General features: G+C 36.5%; 1 protein-coding gene across 1 annotated transcript in view; it reads left to right on the top strand.

Annotated features, from left to right (window-relative positions):
• UGGT2 (UDP-glucose glycoprotein glucosyltransferase 2) overlaps positions 1 to 17316 on the top strand; it is a 236260-nt gene that overhangs the window by 96583 nt on the left and 122361 nt on the right. Inside the window, exons 12-16 of the mRNA XM_053563306.1 lie at positions 1507 to 1657; positions 12126 to 12245; positions 13104 to 13189; positions 13742 to 13877; positions 15340 to 15471. Coding sequence (XP_053419281.1) covers positions 1507 to 1657; positions 12126 to 12245; positions 13104 to 13189; positions 13742 to 13877; positions 15340 to 15471 — 625 coding nt within the window. The remainder of the gene's footprint in view (positions 1 to 1506; positions 1658 to 12125; positions 12246 to 13103; positions 13190 to 13741; positions 13878 to 15339; positions 15472 to 17316) is intronic.

Raw genomic sequence — 17316 nt, forward strand, 5'->3', positions numbered from 1 at the left:
AAACTTCTCTGAAGAAGACAGGCGCGCAGCCTTCAGACATATGAAAAAATGCTCATCATCTTTAATCATCAGAGAAATGCAAATCAAAACTACTTTGAGATATCATCTAACTCCAGTGAGACTAGCCTATATCACAAAATCCCAAGACCAGAGATGTTGGCATGAATGTGGAGAAAAGGGAACACTTTTGCACTGCTGGTGGGAATGCAAATTAATACATTCCTTTTGGAAAGAGATATGGAGAACACTTAGAGATCTAAAAATAGATCTGCCATTCAATCCTGTAATCCCCCTACTGGGTATATACCCAGAAGACCAAAAATCACATTATAACAAAGATATTTGTATCAGAATATTTATTGCAGCCCTATTCATAATTGCTAAGTCATGGAAAAAGCCCAAGTGCCCATCAATCCACGAATGGATCAATAAATTGTGGTATACATACACCAGGGAATATTATGTAGCCTTAAAGAAAGATGGAGACTTTACCTCTTTCATGTTTACATGGATGGAGCTGGAACATATTCTTCTTAGTAAAGTGTCTCAAGAATGGAAGAAAAAGTACCCAATGTATTCACCCTTATTATGAAACTAATGTAGGACCTTCACATGAAAGCTATATCCCAGTTATAACCTAAGAATAGGGAGAAAGGGGAAAGGGAGGGGAGGGAGGGGGAAGGAGGGGGATTAATGGGATTACACCTGCAGTGCATCTTACAAGGGTATATGTGAATCCTAGTAAATGTGGAATGTAAAGGTCTTAGCAAAATAACTAAGAAAATGCTATAAAAGCTATGTTAACTAATGTGATGAAAATGTGTCAAACGATCTATGAACCAAGTGTATGGTGCCCCACGATCATACTAATGTACACAGCTATGGTTTAATAAAAATAAATAAAAAAAAAGAGTACTTTCAGTAGATTCAGATTCCCAAACTTTTTGTCAATAAGATTATTTACTGTTGATGTTATTGTTTGTGGTAATACTTTATAATACTTTATACCATGTTTAAGAAATATTGTTATAGGTAATAAGAATTTTTAATTTATAATCTAAACATATGTGAACTTTAATACTTTAGTAGGACTTCCCTGTACTAAAATTTTATACTTTATGTCATGTTTCATCTCATCTCATTTTTGTAGTAGGCTTATCTAAACAGTATCATCATATATTTTTTTCCCTCATTTTTGACTTGCTCAGGCCTGATTATATCCTCACTACTTTAGTAAAGAATACAATGTTTTTGTTGTTTTAGCTCTTAAATAATAAAATTTTATTACCACTAAAAATAAAAGTATATAACTTTACCCTGGGTAAGTAATTAAAAGAACTATTGAATTATTATCTTTTGAGTTTAATTTAATAATATATATTCCTGCTATTAAGAAAAATACCGAGAAAAGCCCATTTCTAATGCTTGAAAAATCTATCAAACTTTAAAAGATTTTTTCAATTGGAAAATCAAAATAAAACGTATTTCTCTTCTTTGAACATAAAGTCTTTTGGACATGCTGAAATCAGAAGGAAAAATAATGAATGGCCTTTACAGTCTTGGGATCAATGGGGAAGATATGAGCAAATTTTTTAAATTAAGTCCACCTGTTTCGGAAAATACTTATGTATTAGATATTCGGCATTCTTCTATAATGGTAAGTGCTTTTGTTATTCCTTATTCTAAAATACCTTTAATGTATTTAAAGTTTAACATAAAAGGAACTGTTGGCAGGCCTGACAGTAAATTTACACATTTTGGAAAAGTTCTTAATGAAAAGAAACAGTAAAATATAAAGACATCTCCCCTTTGCAGTTTCCTTTCCCTTCTTTGGATTCTCAGTATTTTCTTACAAGAACACCTGCTCATTCTCATTCAATATTCTTTCCAACTTTAGAGATAAAAACAAATCAATAAGAGCAACAGAATATTCATGTGAATAACAGCAACAATAAAACCTCAACTACACAGTTAAGATTTGAATGTAAGTTAGGCCACCTGAATATGCTGAAAAGTCGTGACTAAATAACTTGCATTGGCTCATGACATTCTGGGCTGTGTATAACCAGCCTAAGTAATTTTGTCTTTTGAAACCTGATTATACCACCCTCTTCTGCTTAAGCACATGGTGGTCTTCAGTATGGCCTGTTTGCACCTTTTATTTCTTAGACTGTGAAGTATTCTTTTCACCACTTTTATCTCATGCTTAGAAAACACTTTTTCTTTTACTTCACATCCATATGTCAAATTTTGGCAATTCCCATATTTCTTTTTCATCTATTATAGTGAATTGTGATCCTTGATGCTACAGTTGTTCTGGGGTACCACAAAACATGCCCATATAAAATGGTAAATTTAGTGAATAAATGTGTGTGTTCTGACTGCTCCACCAGCCAGCCCACCCCCATCTCTCTCCCTCTCTTCGGGGCTTCCTATTCCCTTAGACCCAAAAACGTTGAAATTAGGCAATTAAAAACCCTGCAATGGCCTCTAAGTGTTCAAGTGAAAAAAGAAGTCACACATTTCATCTCTGACTTTAAATCAAAAGCTAGGAATGATTAAATTAGTGACAAGGCATGTGAAAGCCAATAAGGCCGAGAGCTGGGTCTCTTCTGCCAAACAACTAAGTTGAGAATGCAAAGGAAAAGTTCCTAAAGGAAACTAAAACTGCTGCTCCAGTGAACACAAAAATGATAAGAAAGTGAAATGTTGATTAGGAGAAAGTCTGGATGGTTTGGATAGATCTAACCAGCCACAACAGTCCCATAAGCCAAAGCCTAATTCAGAGCAAGACTTTAACTCTTTTTAATGCTATGAAAGCTGAGAGATATGAGGAAACTAAGAAGAAAACTTGAAAACTAACAGAGGTTTGTTTTTAAGATTTAAAGCAAGATGTCTCCATAACATAAAAGTACAAGGTTTTGAATCAGCAAGTTCTCATATAGAAGCTACGGCAGGTTATCCAGAAGATGCCAAAATAACTGATGAATGTAGCTACATTGAACAACAGATTTTCAACGTACATGAGACTGTCTTCTCTTGGAGGAAGAGGGTGTCTAGGCTTTAGCTAGAGATGAGAAGTCAGTGGCTGGCTTCAAAGGACAGACAGGCTGACTCTTGTTAGGGGCTAATTCAGCTAGTGATTTTCAGTTGAGGGTAGTGCTCGTTCACTATTCTGAAAATCCTAGGGCCCTTAAGAATGCTAAACCAAGAAAATAAAAATAAAATCAAGAAAGCAATAAGGATCAGAGAGAAAGAAAGTGGTCAGTACAGAAGCAGACGTGCAACATATGCTGCAGTCCCTGGAAAAGAATAAAATAATGGAACAGATGCACCATTCAAAACTGTAATGCTAGAAAACTTTCCGAAATAAAACTGAGGTCTACACTCCAAAAGGTCTTCCATGAACCTGGGAAAATTTATATGGAATGGTCAACTCTGAAGTATAGCTTAGAAAATCAATTAGATTCGAAAGCAAAAAATCCTTTGGGCATCAGGCAAAAAGGACATTAGAAAAGAAACAAACTTTACCTAACAAATGCAGTCAGTGTAACCTAGTTCTTTGTACCCTCAAGGAATCCCCAACAATAAAAAAAAGAAAGAAAGAAAGAACAGTGCTGGAATCAGATCTTTTAGCCATCTGGGGAGGGAGCTTGACCTCAGAAGGAAACATGAGGCGCCCGGGCAGCACCTGCAGGTCTCTGCAGAGGATCATAGAAGACAAGTAATGCTGAAGGAACCGCTGAGCTAAAGCCAGCCCGACTTCTGGCCTCGGATTGTATATCCTTGACTGATGAGAAAGACTTGCATCACAAAGGGTGAGTCATCCAATGAGTGTTCCAGTTTGACTCAGTGCTGCAGACTGTCCAATCCGCTTCTCTATGGTGCGCTCTTCTGCAATTGTGGCCAGGCAGGTTCTCTCTTACTGGGCGGTCACCTGGTCAACGGAGGAAGCCAGCTCCAGCCTCTGCGCTCCCCATCAATCACACAGGGTCCCTTTGTGATACCATCAACTTTCACAGCTGGGGTCTGGGGCAGCAAAACGGAAGGTGCAAATTGGATTTTACAGCTTTATCTTGGAACTTAGCTGCTAAACCAGATAAACTTCTCCCAGGTGTTACATAATTCTAAAAATCACTTTCTTTGTGCCATTAAAAAAAAAAAAAGTGTAAGTTACTCTGCTTGTGCTCTACAATTGAACAACAAAGCCTTGATGACAGCCCATGTTCACATTTACAGCATGGTTTACTGAATATTATAAACTCACTGTTGAGATCTGCTCAAATAAAGATTTCTTTCAAAATCTTACTCCTTATGGGCAGCATACATAGTCACTCAAGAGCTGATAACCCAAGTTTAAAGTTGTTTTCATGTCTACTGACCTGGATCAAAAGGTCACTTTCAAGTCTTATTAAGGAATACTTTCCATAAGTCGGTAGCTGTTATAGGTAATGATTCCTCTGACAAATCTGGGCAAAGTAAATTGAAAACCTTCTGGATAGGATTCACCATTCTGGATGCTGAGAAGATGCTAAGATCTTAAAAACATTTGTGGTTTATGGGAGAAGGTCAAAATAGCAACATTAACAGGAGTTTGAAAGAAGTTAATTCCAACTCTCATGGATGACTTTGAGAGTTTTCAGTTCTGTTAGTTGCTGTACTCGTAGAAGAAATACTTGCTAGAGGTATTCTAAAGGCCCCTCATTGTAGATTTTTGTGGATCTGGCTTAAATACTTCACATGGTTCATCACTGACGTTATAAATTCAGATGTGACTTCAGCAGAAGGAGTCAAGGTATGAGATTCCCAAACCTGTGCAAGAAGCTAACACCCTCATTATTTATTTCAATCAATTGTAGCAAGACTTGTTTCTTAATGTCTCCTAGTTTTGGCAGGATGCCATGAAATACAATCCCATAAAGAAGAATAATCTTTTTTACTTATAGCAAAGGGGGCTCTCTGGAGAATTATAATTTATATACCAAAACAAAAAGCTAAATTTCTTCTGAGTAGCTGGATGCATAGTTGTTTGAGCTAGGGGACAGTATCTTATTAGATAACTTATTGAACAGTCTTTCCTTTTTACAATGTCTTAGAATGATGAAAATTATACTGAATTTATAATCACAGTCTTAAGGTCCTATGCCTAGTTTTTTGTGACCTTTAGAAAATCATCTTCACTCTCCAATCTCTGAGGTCCCCTAAAGTTCAAAAATTTTATAATGTTCTTAAAGATGAAAATTCAGCTCACCTGCCATGGAAAGGCAGTAAGAGCTTACTTGACTCAAACCTTAGAGTCAGACAGACTTAATTAAATCTGCATCCTGGTTAGTACTATCTCAGCAAGTTACTGAAATTCTTTGAGCTTTGTTCTATCTATAAAATGGGTGGATAATTACTTCATGGTTGAATTTTGAAGACTAAATAATGAAAAATACATTTAAATCATGTGTTAACTATTCAGCCTGGTAGGAAACTAATTAAAACTGGAGGATTTATTATGGTATGTTGTTAACTTTTCTGTTTGATATAAAATAATTATATTTAAATAAAATAATATTACTTATGAAATAGCTAATTATGTTGTAAAATTATGAAAAGGAAAAACAATCACCCAAAGTCCTACCATTCAAAGACAACTTTTGTAAACATGTTGTTAATTTTTTCCTGTTGCGTTTCTGTGCATCTGTTTTTCATCCAAAGTCAGTATGATTACTATATAACACTTGGGGGGGGGTTCTTTATAATATTTTGTATCCTGCCTCTTTTTCCACATATCTGCAAACTCTACATAGTCATCTTTTTAATGCTCTTAAAAATTGCCTTTTATGGATATAGTTCTGTGTTTTTAACAATATCTTATATGTTGGATTCTTATATTTGTTCCTTTTTTTTACTATTACAAATAATTGTGATGTACCTATATGCATTTCTTGTTTCCTTCTGACCTTCTGATAAATTTCCACATATTAAAAATGATTTCATATTTCAAAAAATATGTGCATTGATTTATTCTCTGAATAGATGTACAAATAATAAATGTATAAAACCACATTCTGTGACAGCATCCCAGATATGCTGAGAGTAATACAAAGTATCATAAGTTCGCCTTAGTTTCTTCTCAAATGTGTCTTTACAGATAGATGTTATTGCTTCACTTTAATCATTTTCCTGCCTTATCTAATTGCAAAAGTCACAAATATATCCTTCTAAGGGGAGATTTAAACATAAATTTATACTTGCGATAAAACACATTCAATTCAGTTGTAGAGATACTAATGGATTACACTGGACCTCTAATCCATTAACTCATGGTAATTCGTATAACACCTAGGCAAAATTATGGGTGAAGATTTTTTCTTAGTCATCTGTAGAGATATTTACCAAATCTTGACCCTAAAATAATATGCAGTAGCCGTAAATACAGTCACATTATGAGTTGTTGAAATTTAAAAGGAGAGGCTAAGCACGGTGTCTCACACCTGTAATCCTAGCACTCCGAGACAGGGAGGCAGAAATATTGCTTGAGCTCAGGGGTTTGAGACCTATCGAAACAGAGCAAAATCATTCCTCTACTAAAAATAGAAAGAAATAGCGAAGCATGATGGTGCACGCCTGTAGTTCTGACTGCTTGGGAAGCTGAGGCAGTAGGATCATGTGAGCCCAGGAATTTGAGGTTGCAATGAGCTATGAAGACACTACTGTACTCTAGACAACAAAGTAAAACTCTGTCTCCAGAAAGGAAGAACAAGTGAATAGCAGAATCTTCTTTATTACTAGTACCACATGATAGAATGTAGTTCGTTTAGAAGGTATGTAAAAACCATCTCATTTCCAAATTACTAAGGACTCTTGATTCTGTCACTGACTTAGAGACATTCAGTTTTCAATTTCAAAACAATTAACACATTTATAAATTATTTTGACTGTTTTTATAACTTTTGATTGTTATTGATGTGCCATGACTCCCAAACCTGTATTTTCTATATTGCTTATTATGTTTAGAAACCACTTCTAAAAACACACTACTGGGACGTGATCAAACGAAAAAGCTTCTGCACAGCCAAGAACACAGTAAGTAAAGCAAGCAAACAGCCCTTAGAATGGGAGAAGATATTTGCAGGTTATGTCTCCGACAAAGGTTTAATAACCAGAATCCACAGAGAACTCAAACGCATTAGCAAGAAAAGAACAAGGGATCCCATCGCAGGCTGGGCAAGGGACTTGAAAAGAAACTTCTCTGAAGAAGACAGGCGCGCAGCCTTCAGACATGTGAAAAAATGCTCATTATGTTTAATCATCAGAGAAATGCAAATCAAAACTACTTTGAGATACCATCTAACTCCAGTGAAACTAGCCTATATCACAAAATCTCCAAACCAGAGATGTTGGCGTGGATGTGGAGAAAAGGGAACACTTTTGTACTGCTGGTGGGAATGCAAATTAATACATTCCTTTTGGAAAGAGATATGGAGAACACTTAGAGATCTAAAAATAGAGCTGCCATTCAATCCTGTAATTCCTCTACTGGGCATATACCCAGAAGACCAAAAATCACATCATAACAAAGATATTTGTATCAGAATGTTTATTGCAGCCCTATTCATAATTGCTAAGTCTTGGAAAAAGCCCAAGTGCCCATCGATCCACAAATGGGTTAATAAATTGTGGTATATGTACACCATGGAATATTATGCAGCCTTAAAGAAAGATGGAGACTTTACCTCTTTCATGTTTACATGGATGGAGCCGGAACATATTCTTCTTAATAAAGTATCTCAAGAATGGAAGAAAACGATTGCACTAATGTACACAGCTATGATTTAACAATAAAAAAAAATAAAAATTAAAAAAAAAAGAATGGAAGAAAAAGTACCCAATGTACTCAGCCCTACTATGAAACTAATTTAGGGTAAAGGGAGGGGGATTGGTGGGATTACACTTGCAGTGCATCTTACAAGTGTATATGTGAAACTTAGTAAATGTGGAATGTAAATGTTTTAGGACAATAACTAAGAAAATGCCAGGAAGGCTAAATTTGTGATGAAAATATGTCAAACGATCTATGAAGCTAGTGTACGATGCCCATGATCATACCTATGTACACAGCTATGATTTAATAAAAAAAGAAAAGAAACCACTTCTTCTAGACATAGACATTTTATAAATACCAAATAAACACATTTAAAGCAGTTTTTTGAATGAATAGGAAAGCTTACTCATTTTTAATAGCCATTGAATTGGATTGGTTGGATATTTAATTTAAAATTGCATCCTAAATGAAATTTTAGTGCATTGTAATGAAATGTTATTTCATCTATTTATAGCTCTTCTACTATGAACAACCTTATATTTTGGAAAAATTGAATTTTGTGAAAACAAGAATAAAATCATTCTGCCCAACTGGGGGAAAACATAACTTATTAGTTCAATATTCCTAGGCTTTTTGTAGAAGGAAATTTTTTATCATTAAGTATTTGACTATTACTGTAATCTTAGAGATGTAGGTAATTACATGCACAGCAGAATCAGACATAAAACATGATTTTATGCAGATTCAGCTACATACACTTTACAGAAAAAGAGAGGTAATTTAAGTTCAATTTCTTCAGCATGGAAGGAGAGACCCATATTGGTCATTCCTTAATTTCAGTTCTCTCGTGCCTTTTATGAGACTCTCACAGTAGCGTGCATGAGGTATGAATGTGATTCTCTACTTATAATATTTTATGGAATTGTCAAGCATAAATACAACTTTTCATTTCCCCCTCAGGTGATGGCTTTAGACTATATCCTATGTAAATTGTGATAACATTGTAAAAAAAGACTTTTAAAATTTTTTAAAGAAAGTTGTTAATGATTTTCTGAACAAATATACAATCCGATTGTCTTATGTTGTTGAGACATATATTGAAACACCGGCGCCTGTGGCTCAGTCGGTAAGGCCCCGGCCCCATATACCAAGGGTGGCGGATTCTAAACCCGGCCCTGGCCGAACTGCAACCAAAAAATAGCTGGGCGTTGTGGCGGGTGCCTGTAGTCCCAGCTACTCTGGAGGCTGAGGCAAGAGAATCGCTTAAGCCCAGGAGTTGGAGGTTGCTGTGAGCTGTGTGATGCCAGGGCACTCTACCAAGGGCCATAAAGTGAGACTCTGTCTCTATTAAAAAAAAAAAAAAAGAAACACCAAAAAAGAAATTATTTATAAACTATATAATACATTCTTAGTTATAGGTAGTGTTATCAACTATGAAGAGGTGAAATTCTATTCTTCTTGCAAGCTAACAAGTTAGCCTGGAACAGTTTTTTTTTTTTTTTTTTTTTTGTAGAGACAGAGTCTCATTTTATGGCCCTCGGTAGAGTGCCGTGGCATCACACAGCTCACAGCAACCTCCAGATCCTGGGCTTAAGTGATTCTCTTGCCTCAGCCTCCCGAGTAGCTGGGACTACAGGTGCCCGCCACAGCACCCGGCTATCTTTTTGTTGCAGTTTGGCCGGGGCTGGGTTTGAACCCACCACCCTCGGCATATGGGGCCGGCGCTGCCCGCCTGGAACAGTTTTATGGATGCTGGCAGAAGAGGTAGAACTCCTTGGTCAGAATCAAAGGAGCCAGAGACACAGAAATAGCAGTAGGCAGAGTGTCAGCATTTGTGCCAGTTCCCAGAGAGCCAGTTCCCACAGGGCGTGATGACGAGGGCCAGATGATATTTGCATTAGAGAGTAACACTGAGCTTAGGGAATCCAAACTATAGGAGGCAGTAAATATGCCTTCCCTTGGACTAAAGAAACTCTTCACTATGTAAGCATCCTTAAAAGTCTGGAACTTAGGCGGCCATTGCTTTTGGTTGTAAAGTGTACAGAAATGTGAGAGCACATGGGGACTTGTCTTGCAGTAAGTCAGAGTGTGGCTGTACCAGGGTGAAAATTAACAGAAAGTACCAGCAGACATTGGCAAGAGATCTGCCACACTAGAAAAAAGCTTTTCCGTGGGTCCATGTTATTTTATTAGGTTATAATAGGTCAAGATACCTGAGAGTTACATATGCATCACAAGGCCTGGACTCAAAAGTTGCTTAAGCTCACATGGCAGCTAAGGGAGCACCCAAGCCTGTACAGTAGTAGTACAGTGTACTATTGCACTGCTGGTCTGAGGGGCAAGCTTCCCTGGCTTTCAGTTTCCAAAGTGCTCAGCCAGGGCTGCTGTATATTATTGTTCAGCTTTCATGTACCACCCTTGGGCACCTGGCAGGGGGAATGGGTGGAGTGAACTCATGAGCCCATTTTCCTGGCCAAACCCTGTTGTGTAAGAGGAAAGCTTATATTCTTTTGTATTTTGTCTTACAAAAGGAGAACACTTTTATTCAGTTTGTACACCCACAGGTATTACATTTTTGCAACTAACAAAAATACATCGTTATGGTTACTGATAGCCCTGTATCCCATTGCCAGTGGTACCACCTTATTAGCTTAAGGATCCTATGAAGATTGTTAGAGACAGTCCACTCTTACTAGATTTTTGTTTTGTTTTGTTTCATTTTTTACACTCCTGACCTACTGTAACTTTTCTGCGAACTCTAGCTGTCTAGCTGACCTGTATCCCAGGTGCACGTAACTTATAAAGAGTGATTTTGCAGCTGCATCACAGCTTGCTGGATACAGACTTCAGGCATGCTTGAAATCTCTTCTTGTAATTCATGCATTGTCCTGAGATTTCTAACTTATAACAGGTACACAGGATTTGGAGTTTTCAAACGTTTTCTTGTACCTAGGGCAGAAAACAAATATTCATCATGTTTATTATGATAGCAACTGGTCCAGCCCGTAAAAGTATTGTAGAATAAATAAAGTAGTTCACATTTCTTTAGTAATTCAGAAATTGATCTGTTCTCTATGCTCTCTATTTTTTTGTAAGACATCAGACCCAAGCGATTCTCTTGCCTCTCGAGCAGCTGAGACCACAGATGCCCGCCACAACGCCTGCTCATCCCTTGACTGCAGTTTGTCACTGCTGTTCAGCAGGCCCGGGCAGGGCTCGAACCCGCCAGCCTCAGTGCATGTGGCTGGCGCCCTACTTGCTGACTTACAGGCACTGAGCCTGCCTGGCAGTTTTTGATTAGAGCTAGAAATTGATCAAAAGCCATAGAAACAGAGATTGTTAAGATTTGTTTTGCAGCACAAATGCTGTCCTCACTTGATTCTATTGAGACTTGTTTTTAGGCCTTGTGAGGGTTGTTCTAGTTTGTGTCTGCCTGGCCCCATTGAGTCTCAAGTAGAACTCCACAGTATTTAGTACTTTAGCTCCATCTTGAATGCAGATCTCTATCTTCTCAGTACCCTGTTGTTGATGTGGCTTCAACCTCTCAGTTTCTCTTTCCTCTTGGCATTTGGAGTGGCGGGTGTTGTCATGTGTATGTGCAGGTAGGAGTCAGCAGATGGCGAGAGAGGACTTCGCATGAATATATGCCTGGTTTCTTTGCTCCTCAATTCTTCACCCTCAACTGCTATCATTTTGGCAGCCCTACTCTGATTGCCTTTCAGCTCGACATGACTGTCACTTTCTGTTTGAACACTATTCCTCCCGGATACAATTTGGAAAATGTCCCAGGGATGAGATTGAGGTGACAGTGGAGCTTGCCTCGTGTGCCTCCTGTTTTCCAGGATTGTTAATTCCTCACTTGTTGATTATGGGTTGCTGCCCCCCCACACACATGCCTCTAAAATGGTGGTATATATGTTTGATCCAGTTTTTATAGTTAAAATTTAACTTTATGAACCATTTTATTTTCCTATGTCCGAGGTTTTAAATAGAACAAGGAAATAGCCTCATTTCTGCCAATAATTAAGATAAATATTCATCTCTCTTAAATGGTTTATGGAGAGTAATTTTTATACAATTTGATTTTGTAACATGAAAAACAAACATGAGTTAAATTGTTTTGAGGGAAGGCTTAAAGGTAAGACTACAAAAGTATAAAATTCTTGCACATAATGTATTCCTTAATTTAGAGAATATTCAACTTTTTATATTTATTTTTCACTTGTCATTTAATATAGTGAAAATCTCGCTTTGAAAATGATTAAAGTATTATCTTACTATAGTTTTCACAGACTTGTGGATTTTTTTCTAGTGGATTAATGACTTAGAAAATGATGATTTGTATGTTACATGGCCTGCAAGTTGCCATGAACTTCTGAAGCCAATATTTCCTGGAAGTATACCAAATATAAGGCGTAATTTTCATAATTTGGTGAGTTTTATATTTTGCTAATTTATCTCTTATAAAGATGTCTGCATTCTTTTGGACTGTTCTGTTAGTGAATAAGCATCTGAGTTGAAAGGAAGAAATGATTTACCTGATGCAGCAAGCTTGAAGTAACATGGCTGACACGGTCTGAGAAACTAGCAGTGTCACATAATCTACCTGTTATTATTCAGCCTTCCCGTCATTTTATAATGCCAGTATTAATGTTTCATTTACATTTCTCAAAGGAATTCATAATAGAACTTTTCTTCATTCTTTATAAAAATAACTAAAAATTAAAGTGTAGTGTATTTCAGAGAAAAATACATTAATACTACCTTGTCATCTATACATAAAAGCTCATTATTGCAATATTAAACATCCAAACGACCTTATTGGAACTTCAAAATGTGGGAAAAAATACCTAGGGTTTTGTTTTTTTTTTGTTTTTTTTTCCACAGAGAAAGAGAATATTTATTTGCTGCGACAAAGTTAAGCAAGCATTTATGTTAGTGCTTTTTTTGGTCAAAATCCAATTTCTATTTCCTTTTTCAAAATTTTATCACAGAAAAGCCAATGAAAAATTAGATTAAGGTATTTAATTTCATGGGAAAAAATACTTTATGTTGTGCTTCCAAAAACAAAAGTAATCTGCTATTAAATTTCATGTATAATTATATTTAGATACGCAGCTTTTGGAAATGTTTCATAAATTCTTATACATATTTCTCAAAATTCTTTGAGATTACTATAAATTTCTTAAAAATTTGTACTTGCATCTCACTGTTAGCTAAAAAATTAAATTCAAATTTCATACAAATTCTGAAGTGTTAAAATAGTGATTATATACCATCTTTCTTTTAGGTTCTGTTTATTGATCCTGCTCAAGAATATGCCTTGGATTTTATAAAACTGGCTGAACTTTTCTATTTTCATAAAATTCCTCTTAGGTAATTGTCAGTTTATAACACTGAACTGTCAACTGAAGGAAACCCAATGATGTTCATGACATGTTACACAGAGTACTAGTGTGGAACTCAAAACAGTGGTTAACCACAGTGCCTGACGCAGCGTAGCTGTGTGTTATTAAGTGTTACGCACATATACCTTTATGATAAGACTTTGTTAAAACTATTTGATAATCTATTTACTCTGTTGCTTTCCTGAGAGAATGATCTGATCACTCTGGATACTCATACTAGGGTCCATCTCCCTGTGATTGTCTTAAAAGTACATTTACCTCTTTTGTCCAGCAGCACACAGTCCACTTGATCATGTCAATACCAGAGAGAAGGTGCCACATCTTGTAGGAATCCATTAGCTATGAGGACTTTGGCACATCTGCATAACAATCAAACTTTTCAAGTAATATTCTCCATTTCCTCTATCTGCTAATACATTCACACTTCATCTAGATGTTATAGTCTACTGATATTTAAAAGTGGTGGGTTTTATGATTCAGGAGATAGTTGTGACGTTCCTTATTCATCTTCTTTTCCCAGAATTGGTTTTGTGTTCATTCTTAATACAGATGATGAAGTTAATGGAGCAAGTGATGCTGGAGTTGCCCTTTGGCGAGCTTTCAACTATATTGCAGAAGAATATGATGAATTAGAAGCATTTATTTCTATAGTGGATGTGAGTATATATATGAAATATGATTTCTTTGGAATGTATAATTTTTATGCTATTGTAATTATTATAACATTTCAAAGTTTATGAAAACTATCTTTGGGATTAATATAGATGGTGAATTTGATTGTTGCAGTTTTCTACTGATATACATAACATTGTGCCTTTATAAGTTAAGCAACTAAAGCTTTTTTAAATTATTATGGTTCTAGTATGTTCTACTTTGAGGAGAAAACTTGCCTCTAAATTGAGAAGCTTACAAAACTAACCTAATGGCATTTGTACTTAGTATTTGTTTCTTCTGTTTGTAAGGTTCATTCCCCAGAATGGCTTAATGCTAGCTCAGTGTTTATTATTTATGTTTGAGCTGAGTCATCTACTGAGATGCCTTCTCTCTTGATATAAAGCCTAAAACAGTACCTGGGTTATAGAGCTACAGTCTCTATCCCCCAGACTGTGGACTGGTACTGGTCTGTATACTGTCAAGAACTGGGCTGGACAGTATCACTGCCTGAGCTCTGCCTCCTGTTTCATCCTTTCCCTCTCTCTTCTTCCTCTCCTCCCCACCCTCATGGAAAAATTGTCTTTTGTGAAATTGATCCTTGGTGCCAAAAGGTTCCTGTCTGTGGCCAGTTGGGAACTGAGCCACAAGGCAGGAGGCGTGCAGTGGAGCAGTTGAGTGAGCCAAGCTTCATCTGTACTTACAGCCACTCCCCCTTGCTTGCATCACTGCCTGAGCTCCACCTCCTGTTCCTCCTCACCCCAGACCATACTGTCCGTGGACTAGTTATTTTCCAGAAAACCAGTCCCTACTGCCAAAAGTGTTGGGGACTGCTAATGCAGAAGATACATAAATACCTACTAAAGGAGAAGGTAAAAAAAAATATTAGGAGAGTAACAGCTTACATCCTGCAAGTATCTTCAGAACATTTAAGACTGGGGGAAGAGTGGAGGTGCAAAGAAAATCAAGTCAGGGTATTTACTGAAAAGCAGGGAGGAAGGAAAGGAAAGCCTTTCTGAGTCATTTTAAAATATTTAGCACATACCTTTTTTTTTTTTTTTTTATTGTTGGGGATTCATTGAGGGTACAATAAGCCAGGTTACACTGATTGCAATTGTTAGGTAAAGTCCCTCTTGCAATCATGTCTTGCCCCCATAAAGTGTAGCACATACCTTTTTAAAGAAAAATAATCACTATTAACAATCATTGTGTAGTTCGATCAAAATTATACCTTATAAATTTGTTGTAATATTTTTGAGAGCTACAGAGTATTTTTAAAGCCATCTTGATTAGAAGATATTGGTTAAAATGATTCATGTATTTTTATGTGGTATATGTATATGTAATTAATATGCTTAGAACTTACAAATAAAAAATATGTTCTTTATTTTACAAATCTATATTCATTCTAGGGGAAAGAGAATAATTGCTATAAGAAAAAAATTAATTGTATCTCTGTTTTCACAGATGTATGAAAATGTGAAGGATCAAAATATACTCACTGTGGATGTTGTGAAAAGTGTTCTCCAAAATAAATTTCCTCATGCTAATATTTGGGATATTTTGGGAATTTATTCTAAATATGATAGGGAAAGAGAGGTAAGTTGGGATATTATGGTGGGAGAGGAAATAAGCGATGCACAGAAAGATAAATATCCATGATCTCACTATTGTGGAATCTAAAAAAAGAGTGGAACTCACAGAAACAGTAGGTATTACCAGGGATGTGGGGGAATTGAGGAGATAGTGTTCAAAGGACACAAAATTTCAGTTAGGTCGGAAAAATAAGTTCAAGAAATCTATGACGCATCACGTGACTATAATAACAATAATATTTTATAAGCTTGAAATTTACTAAGAAAGTAGTTTTAAAGTTCTTACCATAAAAATATGAAAGGCATGTGAAGTAATGCATATGTTAATTAGCTCGATTTAGCCATTCTCCAACCTATACATATGTCACAATCTCATGTTGTACACTCTAGATACATACAAATTTTACTTGTTGACTTCGAGAAAAAGGTAAACATTAGAGACATAACCCAAGAGATGTAGAGAGAAGAGAAAAAAAACAGGCAACAACACAAATTCCCAAAGTGAGGGAGAAATAATGCACAAAGAAATTACCAAAATCGATGGACATGAGCCTTCACAGGAAGGGACCCACAAATGCACAATACTTTGAATAACAGAGGAATGCTCTGGAGGATGGGGAGAGGAATACTTTTCAGAAGAAGTGATATTTAAGCTGAGTCTAAAATAGTAGGAAGAATTAGAAAAAAGGAAGTGGTAAGAGATGAACATTCCAGACAGAAAAAATGTTCAGAGGTCCTGATGTGAAAGAACTACAGGTATTGCCACTGTACAGATTGCAACCATGCGTTCTATTAGTGCCATGGGGGAAAGTTGAGGAGATGAGGCGGGAGAGGTAAGAGTGGGGTCTTTATATGAGATCTTATGAACAATATTTAATGTCAACTTTTATCAGAAGTCCTTAGCAATAGTGAAAAACCTGAAAAGTACTAAGCAATGAAATGACAGTGATGTGCTTTTTATTTTTTTTTTTGAAGAGCATTTTCCATTGTTGAGAATGGCTTGCTGAAGGGTAAGCGTGTGTGTGGTGATAGAGATTAGGAAATGTGTAGGTGAAGATGTGAGATGGGCTAGGAGGCTTCTGGAGAAGTAGAGGCTGGGAAAAATGGACGTGTGTGAGTTGGCAAATGCCATCCAGTACCTGCTGCTGGATTGGGTAGAGTAAAGGGAGATGAGAAATTATCAAAAATGACTGCCAGGGTTCAGCTGAACAGCTGACTGGGAGGGTCATGCTGCCATTGCCAAGCTGAAAGGGAGCGGAGGAGATACAGATGGGGAGTTAAAATCTCAAGTTCAGTTTTTCAGTAGGATTTGAGGTGTCTGTGAGACTTCCAAGAAAATGTAAAATAAGTGATTAGATATATGTTTTGTAGCTCAGAAGAGAGGTATGGACTAAAAGTATAAATTTTCATGTGATTGGCTTGTTTGTGCTGGTCTTTGGAATGCAAAGGTTGCTTAATTGAAAATCATAGATAGAAAGAGCAGATGAGGGTCTGTATTTCTCACAGGTATATTTTTCTTGAGGTCCACACTTATGTATTCAACTGCTCAGTGAATTGCCCATAAACATCTTAAATCAGAAGAATCTAAAATCAAGCCCATCCTCTTCCTTTTTTCCCTTGACTGGTGTTTTCTTCTTCATGCTCACCCTAAAGGGTAGGTAGCATCACTGTGCACCCACTCCCCCTGTGTTGGAAGCCTGATAGTCATCCTAAACTAATTATTTTCCCTCAGACCTTCCCAAACAATAGGTTATCAGTCCTGTCAGTTCTTCCTGTTAAATATTCAGAACATATTAAATATGTTAGAAACTGCCTCATTCTCTCTATGTCCATTACCACTAATTTTTTT

This window comes from Nycticebus coucang, chromosome 15 (assembly GCF_027406575.1).
Source record: "Nycticebus coucang isolate mNycCou1 chromosome 15, mNycCou1.pri, whole genome shotgun sequence".
In the NCBI taxonomy this organism is placed as follows: Eukaryota; Metazoa; Chordata; class Mammalia; order Primates; family Lorisidae; genus Nycticebus; species Nycticebus coucang.